Here is a 12503-nt window from a genome sequence, read left to right as displayed (position 1 = left end):
TTTTTTGCAGCATCTAATAAGTCAGTGACAAAATTTCTGTAGATTTCCGGGCTGCCTCACATATTAATTGCTGTTGTCGGAGAAAATTATGGAGGACAGTTGGGCATCTAAATCTTTGCAAAAAGACTAACAAAACCAGATACTGCCTCAGTTCATTAGTGACTGAATATGATGTATGATGGCTGTGGTTTAAACATTAGTAAGAAATAATCTATAAAAAATTAGAAAATTTGTTTTTAAAGAATACTGAATTACTAGAAAGTGTAATGGTGCTGTAAGATGAAAAAAATTGTCACGACTATGCAATTGATCAGATTACTTGGGCTTTCAACTTCATTAGCATGTGCATTGGTAGAATATTTATTTATTTAACAGATTGCCCCAGATGACTTATGTTTAAAGTTGTATCTGGTTTAAATACTTCCTAAGGCTTTCCAAGAGCAGGACTAAGTTTCAGAAGTAGTACTGGCTTGCTTTGCTTGCTTCCCAACCGGTCTTGTAGAGCTTTTTTGACAACAGAAGGAGAGTACAAAAATATGTAAGGGCAGAAGAGACCAGCTCGCTCACTAGGAGATGATGTTTGCAATATTTTACTTTATTTTTTGCTTTGCTTAACCCATTGCTTTTGCAGTTACTTCCTGGAAACATGAACAAAGAATCTGCTTCCTTAGAGATTATCTTTACTTTTTTTTTATCTTTCATGTTAGTCTCTTGCTCAGGAGTGCTGGTCTGCAATTGGCTTTTTTTCAATAGTGATAGTTATATGAAGCAATTGTAGTATTTCGAATAAATTTACTTCTTCTGAAAGAAACCAATTCAATAGTCTCAAGGCATAAGGCCAAGATTTAACTGGAAAGAGGGGTGTGTCAGTGCTACTAGAGGCCAGTGCTGCTAATGTATGTGTAACAATAACAAACCAAACCCCGGTTCTCATGCTGTAGCTTAATGCTTGTTTTCATGATTGAAAGATGCCTCAAAACTGCATATTAAGCCTGGTATCTTTTTCAGCGTAGATTTCTACTTGTGAGGTTTTATAGTGGATTGGAGATAAAAATACAGACCAGGATTTCTGCACTAATTAAAACCATTTCAGAAGTGTAAATGTAAGGAGACTCTATGCAAGCTGGCATTCATCTCTTCAGACAGGGGAATTTAGTACATGTCACATCCTACCACCCCCAGGAAAAGAAAGTACGTACTGTGATTCAGCCATCGAATTTTACGACCCAGATTCAGCAAATGACCTGGGCATTATTTTTTAATCTACTTTTAAGCCTGGACGTAAATGTTTTTCTAACATAAATATATTTATAGATATGCTTAAAACTAAACATAAGCTTAAATACTCTGTTGAGCGGGGGTGGATTTCACAAATGTGCTGGTACGGTCAAGAGGAGATTTCTTACCTGCTCTTACCCTTCTGATGGTCTGTGAGGTGTTCTGTCAGAAATGTAGCCACCAGTTTTCTTTGGGCAGCCTTTGTGGGTTTGTGTGTGTGTGTGTCATCTAAGAGGAAGAAACAGACATTCTGTTACAAGTTATAAATGCTCTCTGCTTATGCTTTCTGGCACATTTTGTAATAAGCTTCTGTTTAGTCGCATCTCTTTCAGTCACGTTTTAGTGGGGCAGGCTGAAACTCTCCCTGCTGGATGATTTTTTTTCAGTTTGGAGTTTTGCAGTTTTGCAGTTTTACATAAATGCCTTCCTCCTTTTCAGAAAGGAGAAAATATATAAATAGAAAAATAATACAAATATAGAATATTTATAAATACGTAAAAGTACAGTTTCTGTTGTGTTGAGAAGATGCATTGCATCTGTGCTCTGAAGCAGCAACGCGAAGGTTGACAGAAGGCTTACTCTGATGTAAAGAATGTGCTTTATGATGCTCCTATGAGAAGACTGCCCAAACTTGGCAAAGATACAAGTTTCTGAACCATCTTTTATGTGCTTTGTAGAGACTTAATGGAGTGCCGGGTTTAAGTGCATGAACATTTCACCTGTTCTGAGCATACTCCACTTGAGAGCTGAAACAGACTTCACTGTGCTGGAGCGGCAAGAGGCATTGAATCTGAGGCAGGAAGGCTGCACTTCGGTCCTCGTGTTTCCCTCGAGTTTTGGCAGGGAGGAGGAGAAAGCTTATTCTGGCTAAAATGCCGGAGAGATGGGTTGTGTTGGTTTGGGGATAAATGGGATAGATGGAGCATGCAGATTGTGGCAGGCGTCTGGATTGGAAGTGTGTGCATGCGTATGTCTGTGGGAAGAGAAGACAAAGTCTCAAGCTGAATAGGAGATGTGAAGAAGCCTTGAAATAGGACCAACATGAAATAACCACCTTTTTGTCATTCCCTTCCTCCCCAGGATTTTGGACATGTCTGTGGATAAAATGAAATTTTGAAAGGAGTATCAGAGGTTTTTTTTACTAAGACAGATTCCATTCCCATTTTATAAAAATTCCATAATAATATATGGGATGTGAGGTTTTAAAAGCAGCATTTATCAATGTAGCAGAAGAAAGGACCTTTTTAAAGTCCCTCAGCTGTGATGATTCTACTCCATTAACAAGACTGCAATGGAGCCAGTTCAGTCTAAGAGTGGGAAGGAAAGTTTGGTTGTGCTTTCTTTTTATGTATATTACAGAAATATTTGCTCATAAATTTATTTTATTGCTGTCTATTAAAGACAATTTAATTTAATTGAACTTCATGAGCTTTATGGAAATTTTTCTTTGCCTGTATTGCTCCCTTGACAGAATTATTTTTCACTTTCCTCCCGCCTTTTTTCTACTCTCAGAAAGATGCAAGACCCCCAAAGCTAAAAACTGTTGCCACAGAAAGAGAGAGATTTATTTTTTGGTCTGTTCTTAGTCTTTGATCTTAGCTTAGTTTCATGTCGGAACACTGTGATCCGGAGTACTAGCAAAGAATCTAATGATCTCCCTGCCTTCTGCTCTGACAGCAACATGATCTTGCAGTGATACTTTTCTTTACATTTGCAAAGGCATTTTTGTGTATACCAGTAGAGAAGAGAGGTTCAAAGCGATGTGCCGTTCTCAGGTGTTGGATTTTGTGTAGGGTTCCTTACCTACGCAGAGTTAGTGACCAGTGACCATCCTGTTTTGTAGTACGTACTGGTTCTAGGCTGAACTAGGTCCAGATTTATCATTTTAATTGAAGGTTTTAATAAATATTAGATTCTAAAATAGGCTTTTGATACAAAATTTTATTAAAGTGTCTCCAAGCTGACGTTTGGCATGCACTTTATCAGCTAACCAGCAACACAGCTACTGCTTATGGGTTTTTTTCTTTTTTTTTCCAGTTGAGTAGATTTTGACAGGAATTGCTGCAGTAAGACCACTATAGAAATCAAATTAGCTGTTCAGAATTCCAGGAATTTAACCCTAATTTGCATTTTCTGTTTTAGAAGAGACAAGGTTGGGGACCCACTGCTGCAAAACACAGCTGCTGCTTCTACTCTTGTCGGTGGCTTTGCAGAACAGAATAGTTCTTCTGGCTCTCTGAGCACCTGGCACAAGACCACAAAGAGTTTGATGGTGCTGCATTTATCAAGGGGGAGAGACTCATTGCTGTTTCTCTCTGTGCCTGCTTGGCAGATTGCAGGATAGGAGGGGACTTTGCTGTTGGCATCGAAGAGCTTACAGCTTGTGTGAATGTTATCCTGGGTTTTGCTCACAGTGAAATAGTCCTCTTGTAATCATTATGAAGGGCATGTTCTTGGAAACAGCACTGCTTTTTAATGATTGCAGTTAGAAATAATGGTTGGGTTTGTAACCTGATTTAAGAAAAAAACCCCAAAAATAAAAAAAACAAACGCAAGTCTATGAAGAAGCTTTGGAAGTGGACAAATACATTTGCACGAGTTGTGTAGCAAATTTGGATAAACTTCAGTATTTTCTTTTTATAATATATTCATACTAGCATTAATGTAACTTTATACTCCGAATGACAATTTTGCTGTCTATTCTGGTGATTTATACTGTACTTTTAAGGCATTTCTTTTTTGAAAGCAGATGGCTCTTTTTCATGGATCTGACTTGCAGGAATTACACTGAAACAAGATTAAGAAATCCGTACAGAATATGAATGATAAAATGAATACAACTACTCATCTCCCTACTTTGTCTTCAATTTCTCTTGAATAACTACTTACATTTCCTTGGTCAAATGGCAATTCCAAAATGCAATATAAACTTAATAAAATTAGATACATTTTCTTTTAAAGAGGCTGCATGAATCATATGATCCACATTCATAATTTCTGCCAGTTACCTTCCCAGTTTTATTAATATTATCCCTAATTTGCAAGTAGGAACAGTTGGAGAAGTTATCCATGGGAGGCTGTTGCTCTGATGTCTTTTTTTTCAGGTTCACAGGGAGTTAGAGGTGGAACTGAACTGAATTTGCTGTCTGTTTAAGTCCAATGTGTTTTCTGAGATCACAGTCACGCGCAGAGACATACCATGCAGTTCTGAGCACTTTATGACTAATAAAGCTTTGTTTTGCTGGGAGGGAAAAGAACACAAAAAGGCTGTTCTGAGGGGTAAACCAAAGGTTTGTCTAACCCAGTCATCTTTTTTTACAGTGGCCCATAGTGGATGCCTAGGAAAGAGGATGACAGTAGGGCAAGCAAAAATAGTGACCTTCCCCATCTGTACTCCAGCTTTCCTCTCTGGCTTGAAGGCTTTCTGAATCAGAGGTTCTGCCTCTGTGTTTAAGGCTGTATCCTTGTGTTTACAGGCTGAGAGTTGTGCTAGCATGAAAACTGACTTCTTTTCTGACAAAAGGTTAGTTTGTGTCAAAGACATTTTTCAATACATGTGGGTAACAGGTAGCCTATTGCCAAAAACCCCATCTCTGGAATACTGCTGAACTGCTGAGCTCTGGTTATTTGATACAACAATAAAACTCATCACATGGAGAAATAGTTAAAACACGTTGCCCTTCTAAATCTATTTTAAAAAATACAGTGTTTTCCAGGATTAACTGCAGCATTTTTGTTGGTTTTATTTCTGGTTTCCCTACATGTCTCTTCTCCTATTTCTTCCTCACCCCTATCAAAAATGGGAAAAACTCAGTCGGTCTCTGTCCTCCATAATATTATTTACATTTCCGTGAAATGATTTTGATTTATTTTCTTAAAAATTGTTTGGATTTGGAGATACTTTAAAGTCTCTGTAAAGTTACTAGCTTGGCTTATGTTTTCAAGGCTCTTCAAGAGGCAGTGGCTGAACAAGTACAGTTCCAAAATTTGATTCTCACTCTTTAATACGATAAAAAAATACCATTTTTTTCTTTTTTTTAGCAAAGTGAGGTCAACCCCAGTCCAAAGGACTTTGGGCAGCTAGAAGCTACATTTTGTGATGCTGAGTCTTTTTTTCAACTGAAATATCCATTGTAACTTTTCAAATAAATATCCCTGTCCAAATCTCTCAGTTTCTGCTAGTTCTGTCAGTCATTTGCCTTAAGTGTTAGATTTTACCCTAATCCTGGTATCTAGTTTTGAGTTACTCCAAATTTGATCTCCTTATTTTCCTGTTTCCAAACCAAAATTTTATCTATAGATTAGTTATTCCCCTTCAACCTGTGATTCCTTATGACTCTGTTCTGCGTAGTATTGTTTGTCTTATTTTTTATTATTGTCTTCAACATTTTACCTTTTTCCATTTAAGAGATTCCTCCAGTGCTAGCTCTGAGACATCTTGTATTGTTATGTATTTCTAGCATAAACCTACATTGTTTGCTATCTTTTTTTTTTTTTGCAAGAAAAGTTCCTTAGCAGCAGACACTATTAAGTTGTAGTGGGAAAACAAAATTTGTATGAGTGGGAGAATGTTTTACTGTTGACATAATTTTTTTTTTTTAATAATGCGGTATTACCCATTGTGTTACACAGCAGACATACTAATGGCTTCATTAACCTCTTAATCTGTGTTCAGGTTTTCACTGATGATATATTAGCGTTACATCAATTTTCAGCCTTCCTTTCACCTCTATTTAAAGTATTATTCCTTGCACTAACAGTTTGTTTCCTAGACCTACTAACTATTTTTCTGTAATACATTTTTCAAAATAATTTAATGTATGGCTCTTTGTTCTCTTACTTGTTAACTATTATCTGATTACTTACCTTAACTCTTCCTTATTCATTTTATTGGAATTGGCTTATTTAGAGTTTCACTACCACTCCTGTGAAGTCTGTAGTGGGTTTGCTAGCTTCTTGTTCACGTAATTCCGGAATCTCAGGGATTTTTGGTCTGTTATGTTGTTATTCACATGCCCAAGTGCGTCAAGATCATATAGTTCAGCAACATGTATTTCAGAAAGGAGCACTGTTCCATTTTATAAAAATTCAGGGAAATTTGATAACTAGCTTGGACATGCAATCTAAATTTAAGCATGTCTATGAGTATCATCATGTCAGTGGAACCTAAGCACATGCTTAAAGTTAAGCACATATGCTTAAGTGTTTCCTTATATTGGTCAGGGTTTTGTCAGCTGGGAGCAAGTTCCTGCATGCAAACATGCAGCATACTGTTAGCTCAGCCCTTGATAAAATAAGATTTAATGATTCTTGTTTAGATTATATTTGACAAAAATGAAGAAACAAAACCACTGACTTGACAGTTTGACAGTTGGTTTTGGTGAGATGAGGGGAATGGTGCATGTTTAAGTGACATTTAAAGACTGGTCAATGACTAGGTTCAACAGAACTTCATGCTTGTTTTTTCTTAAATAAATTTATAATCTTTTGTGATAAATTATTACTAATTCGGCATTTTATGTGTGGAATGCCTCTCCATTTCCTGGAAAGTTTCTGTTCATGTGTGTGCCACTTTAAAGATCGTATTTTATTTTGTTTTGTTCTCTTCTAATGCTTTCTCAGGAGTGCTTTTAGGTTTTAATAACTTCTCTAATGCAGAAATTCTGGGTTTGTTCATGTTTTTTACAATGTGCTTTGTTTCATTTGTATCATGACATGCACACGTGTGCATGTATGTATGTTATAATTGCATCTAATTATATGTAATAAAATTTATATGTGTGTGTATATATATGTAAAAATTTCACTATGAAACTATATGTGCTGGGGTCAATTTAATTTCTAGGCACCAATAATATGTTTTAAAAGCTATTATTTTATCTGGCATCACAAATACAAAATTGAATTAGAAATTTATAGTACATAGTGAAAATAGGATTATTATGAAAAGCTAAACTATATGTGTTTATATTCAAATTATGAATGACTGTAAATAGGAAAAATATGGAGTAGCTGAGGCTCAATGTAGTTATAGTATGCTATCCGTGTTGTACATGTCACAAGAAGTAATTGTTTATACCTCTATTACTAAAATTTGGAAATAGTATTATGCTGTTCTCTCCATGCTTCAAACTCTATAGAACAATATTTTTCTTTTTACTTTTTTTCCAGCACTTGCTACTAGCAGTAAAGTTTATCATGGCGTTTGTAATTCCGGATAAACCAAGAGATATCCAGATAAAACTAGCCAAATTGGAATTTGAATCTCTAGAGGCTCTCAAACAACAGGTAAGAGCAACTGACATGTACTACAGTGAAAAGTGTTGGTGGCCTGAAGGAAAGATAAACTAGTGAGATTTTGCTTTTGTTTTACGTGGATAAATATGTAAATCCGGGGATTTTGAAGTTCCTGTTTACATTATATTAAGATTAGCTAGCTAAAGCTGTTCCACCTCTGCCCCACAGGTTGCGGTGGCAGAGCTGGGGTGGCTGAGTGGAGCGTGGGACAGTCACTAGTGGTACAGTGTACAGCACAGGGTATTAAATAAATAGAAAACAGCGCTGGTTTACTTCTACACCATTGGGTTGTAAACTGTAGCATTTCAGATGCTGCTTCATTTTCTGTTAGTCCAACACTGCTTAAGAAGTGGAGCAGAGAGCTGGAAGTTTTAACTGATTCATCTGTCCTTTCAACCTACCAATGTATGTGAGTCAACACCAGGAAAGTGGTCTTCCTTTTCAGACAGCCTGAAACTTCTGGTATGGCTAGTAATGTAGCAACTTGTAATGTCTGTTATCCATGTGTGTGCAAACGTACTTTGTTTATATTGTCACTTTTAAAGGAAGTTGGGCTCTATGAAACCTAGTTTCATCCCCGGGAGGTGTTTGTTGTTGCAACACTAGGATAGCTTTAATTGCTGACATACTATCACAAATAAACAGTTAACTTAGCTCAAATATAAACAGAAATTGTAAACAGACTGAACTTTAAAAAAATGTTTGAGAACTAAGATTGTATGAGGGAAAGGTAATGTTGCCTTATTTTCCTGTCCATACAATAGTCTCATTTTATTGCATAAATAAGGTATATTTTACAATATACTTAACAGGAGTTCCAAAGCAATTTAGGAAAATAAGGAACTAGATTTTTCTACTGAAAATGTCTGTTTTAACAAATGATTCCAGAGAGAGAGAGGTGGAGATCACAAGAGGTTAAGAATCGGATTAGCTTCAGTAGGATACAGGGATTCTACAGAGCTGGTTTTGCAATGGCAGCATACTTTGGGAGTTTCTGACTGCACTATGCTAGATAGGATTTCTAAGCTAGCTTACATATCAGAAAAAAAAAAACCAGCATGGAGCTGCAGAGACTGGCTCACCTTTTTATTGTGAGCTCAGATATTTTTACACTGCAGTGCATGGTTTTAGATGAACATATTCTTTGTGTGCTCCAGGGGCAGGTGTGTAACCTCCTCTATACTGCGTTTTTTGTGTAAAACTGGAGATTGCTTTTTAAAACATCTACCATAGCTGCATGTGACAAAATGATCTCGTAATTCTGGACAAACTGAGCCTGTAAACAATACACTGCCTTTTCTAGTTAAAATCCCACAGTTTTGTGTGATGCTAGAACATCGCTACTGAGGTCAGCACTGTCTTCCGTAATCAGCCATAACAAACAAAATCCAAATTACAATTGAATCTAATGCCTGATAGTTTTGTTTTGCCTTTCTCTAGTATGTCAACATGAAATTACCAGGAGCTAGTCATGGATCTCAAGTACTTTTTAGATAATATTAAAAGGAACAGAACTACATTTCTATTTTAGTTGTTCCTTATCTGTTTTCATTTTGTAGACAGGCAAAACTAGGCCGTCCACTGGAACCTTAAGCTCAAATGAATACAGTCACCTTTGGTTATAATGTGCCAACTGGAATATATACAGAGTCTCTTTCAGTATAAGTGTGTATGTCAGCAGTTAGGACTTCATCTCCTATCCTTGCATCTGTTCATTCCCTACAATAATATATGCCTGATCCCCAGTTCTTCAGGGTTGTTTCATTAATTCAGTAGTGAAAAGTTAGTCTGAATTTCAGTAAGAACCAGAAGCTTGGCAGTTCTCACCTAATAATTTGAGTCTTCCTACAGGATTCAGGAAGAATATTGGCTGGTTTTTAGGTGCCTCGGTAGGTACTTTAAACACAAGTATCTACCATCACCTTTTTAGATTTCCTCTGTTTGATACTGTGCTATGTATCCCATAGACATACAGATATTTGGGCTTTTTTTCTGGTGCCTTAGTTTTTTGAGTGAAAAATGTCTGCATTTAAAAGTAATACATTGGCACTGCAAAAAGATACTGAAGCATTTATTTTAGAAGCACATCTTCAAGTTCTTCCTCTTGTTACCGAGAGTCATCATGGTAATTTAAGCTGTATATCTTTCAAGCAAAAAACAACAAAACCCCCCAAAACAACTGTTTAAAAAAACAGACATAAAAGTCTGGGGCAAATGTGTTGTGGGATCACATGTTACAGAGAAACTGGTTTATATACTTTTGTGCAAGTGTGCATCACATTCCTCTCTTGATGCTGTCCAGACATGCGTGCCGTTGTGTTTTACCATGTGAGCTTTTAGAGTACTGCTGTTTTGGGATGTAGCTATTAGAAAGGTATAAACACTATCAGACTGTAAACCTCTAAGATGCCAAAATAGATTATTAGGCTCTGTATATAGTGCATAGGGAGAAAATCTTCTAATACAGCTGCTTTGAACAGTTGTATTGATTATGCTTGGGATCCTTCACTTTAGACAGTGTGAGCACCTTTACATTTTCGTTAATGCTAAGCTAGTTGCTTTTTAACCTGGTGCACAGGGACTGTAACTCTTCTGTGTTCAAATCCATTTGAAGACTGAGTTACTGTCTATTTGAAAGGGTTTTTAGGGAATACTGTGTCTCAGCTCCCTAATAGAGATGAACGATCATCATTAGAGCTTGATAAAACCTCCGATATGGTGCAAAATGCCATAATTTAAAAAAAAAAAAAATCATTTTATATTGGAATGACAGTCTTGTTTTGAAGTTCTCAAACTTTAAGAAAGGTTTTTAGGAAGTTCTGAAATATTTCTTTTAAACATTTCTTTACATAGTTTGTGTTAAGACTGTTGAAAGGGAGTGGACTGTTGAATGGGTTGTAATAATTTGATCTATTTTGGATAGACCAGAAGTATCATAACAAAGTTTGCTGGCATAACTCAAGACAAAATAGTTTAACCTTTCTGAATTCAAATTGGGGAATGTGCTACATCTGTAGACTCTGCTTCAAATTTCCCTGATGTGCTTCAGCGTAAAGAATGGTAGAGGAGGCTGGTTAGACTCTTATTTCTGCGGGGGCTGGGGCAGAGAATAAATTAATGTGAACTCTTTAATAGAGGACTAAAGAGAATATGGATCGAGATTTTTGGAAGAGAAGCAGGAGCGATTGCATTCACACTCCCTAACGTGTTGTCAGTTTCTTTGTCACCCAGAAGGAAGCCTGGATGCTGGGCAACTAGAAGTGGGTACTGTCTGCTGCTTGGGTGATGGACCTTTTTCTGGTGAACATCATGATCCTTCTTAGGGAAGTAGCTAGCTAGTAAAGTGGGGTGAGGTGCCCGAGACTCCCCTTGCTTCTTTGCAGTACTCTGCTCTGTTGCATCTATTTCTTGCATGTGCAAAAGCATGCCATGCTCTTTTGTCTAGTTCCTATTTTAAGGAAGAGAGACCAAGTATAGGTGTGCCTGCAAGCAGCAAGGGAACAGTCAGTTAATTCTTCAGTGGTTCAGGAATTACCACAGGCGTAGGTGAGGACCAATGCTGTAAAACTAGTGTGAGGACACTATCTAGCATTTTTGGGGCAGTGACAGTGAAAGCTACACTGATAAGCATTTTAGCTTCTGGACAGGTCAAAGCTTAATAATAGATAAAAGGCCCTCGTGGTTGGAGATGGGTCAGCAGTCTATCCTTATAAAAGGTCTAAGTTCCAGAAACACAAGACAACCACAGATTAAACAGCATAACTTGCATTTTGTGGACTAGATTACAGTCATGTTTTCAGGTATTATGAGATCTTCCCAGTGTTACCTTCTTCTGATTGAGGCAAACATCAGATTAATACCTTCTTTCTGCACTGAAACTGGACCCAGGCAAAGCAAACGAGAGACAAATTGGGGGAAAATAATTATTCATGGATTTATTTTCTGAGCATGAAATACAGAGAGTAGCAACTCCAACATGGTGTATAACTAGTAGCCATTTTTCAAGGAAAAATAAAGTTTTAAATGGTGGGGAATGGTGTATCTTTTCACAAAGTACAACTATCTAGACAGCAGCAGTATTAGCTCTGAAAACAAAAGCTTATTGATATAGAAATGCTTGTGTTTTTTATGGTACTTTTGCATTAAAAAAATCTGAATTATATAAATTGGATGAAGATGTTTTTCCTTATAGCATCTCCTTCACTATCTCAGTAAAATAAACATAGCCCTGATAGCAACAATAGAGAAATAAATTTTAGTGCAAGAGTTTGCTTTTTCAGAGGAACTACAGGGGAAAAAACTGTCCTTAAGCTGGAGCAGAAATGCAGATGTGGAGGGTTTTTTGTTCTGTGCCTCCCTTCCCAGTTCCCTCCCCACCCCCAGCCCTTACCTCCAAGGGGACCTAATCTATAAACATCCCGTCATCCCTGTGCTCTAACTTCCTTTCTTAAGGTGTTCTAGCCATCGGTGGCCAGTATCTTTTAACAAGAATGCTTTTTCCTTCTGATAAATGAAGCCTTTCAGTGCTTCCTCTGAAGAAGCGTGTCCATCTGTTGGATATCTCGTGTCCATCCGTAAATGCTCCACCAGAAAGAGACTCCAGATAGATAACATGCTCGTGAGCAAAGGGCCCGGTCAGCTGATTGACAGTTGTCATCCTTCCTCAACTGCCAGTAATGAAAAGGATCAAGCTTATTGAACACCAGCCATGAAAATATGACTCCTTTATCCTCCCTGGTGTATTTCTTTTCAGAGTGAGATAAAGCAACGTCATCATTCAGCCTGGGCCAAGCAGGCTGGGCAAAAAGACCTTTTGCTCTTTCATACAGTATCTCCCATGGTGGTTGTACCATCTACATACAACTGCTTAGTGGTGGTGGTATAGTCTGAATATCCATAAACAATTGCTTCAATTGCTTTAGAGTGAG

The 12503-nt window shown here is 37.2% G+C and overlaps 1 protein-coding gene across 1 annotated transcript in view; it reads left to right on the top strand.

Moving 5' to 3' along the window:
• Nucleotides 1-12503, top strand: part of ANO10 (anoctamin 10) — a 134393-nt gene that overhangs the window by 81714 nt on the left and 40176 nt on the right. Inside the window, exon 12 of the mRNA XM_076331116.1 lies at nucleotides 7450-7566. Within this exon, the coding sequence (XP_076187231.1) occupies nucleotides 7450-7566 (117 nt within the window). The remainder of the gene's footprint in view (nucleotides 1-7449; nucleotides 7567-12503) is intronic.

Source organism: Aptenodytes patagonicus, chromosome 2 (assembly GCF_965638725.1).
Source record: "Aptenodytes patagonicus chromosome 2, bAptPat1.pri.cur, whole genome shotgun sequence".
Taxonomy (NCBI): Eukaryota; Metazoa; Chordata; class Aves; order Sphenisciformes; family Spheniscidae; genus Aptenodytes; species Aptenodytes patagonicus.
This window is presented reverse-complemented; position numbering and strand designations above follow the sequence as displayed.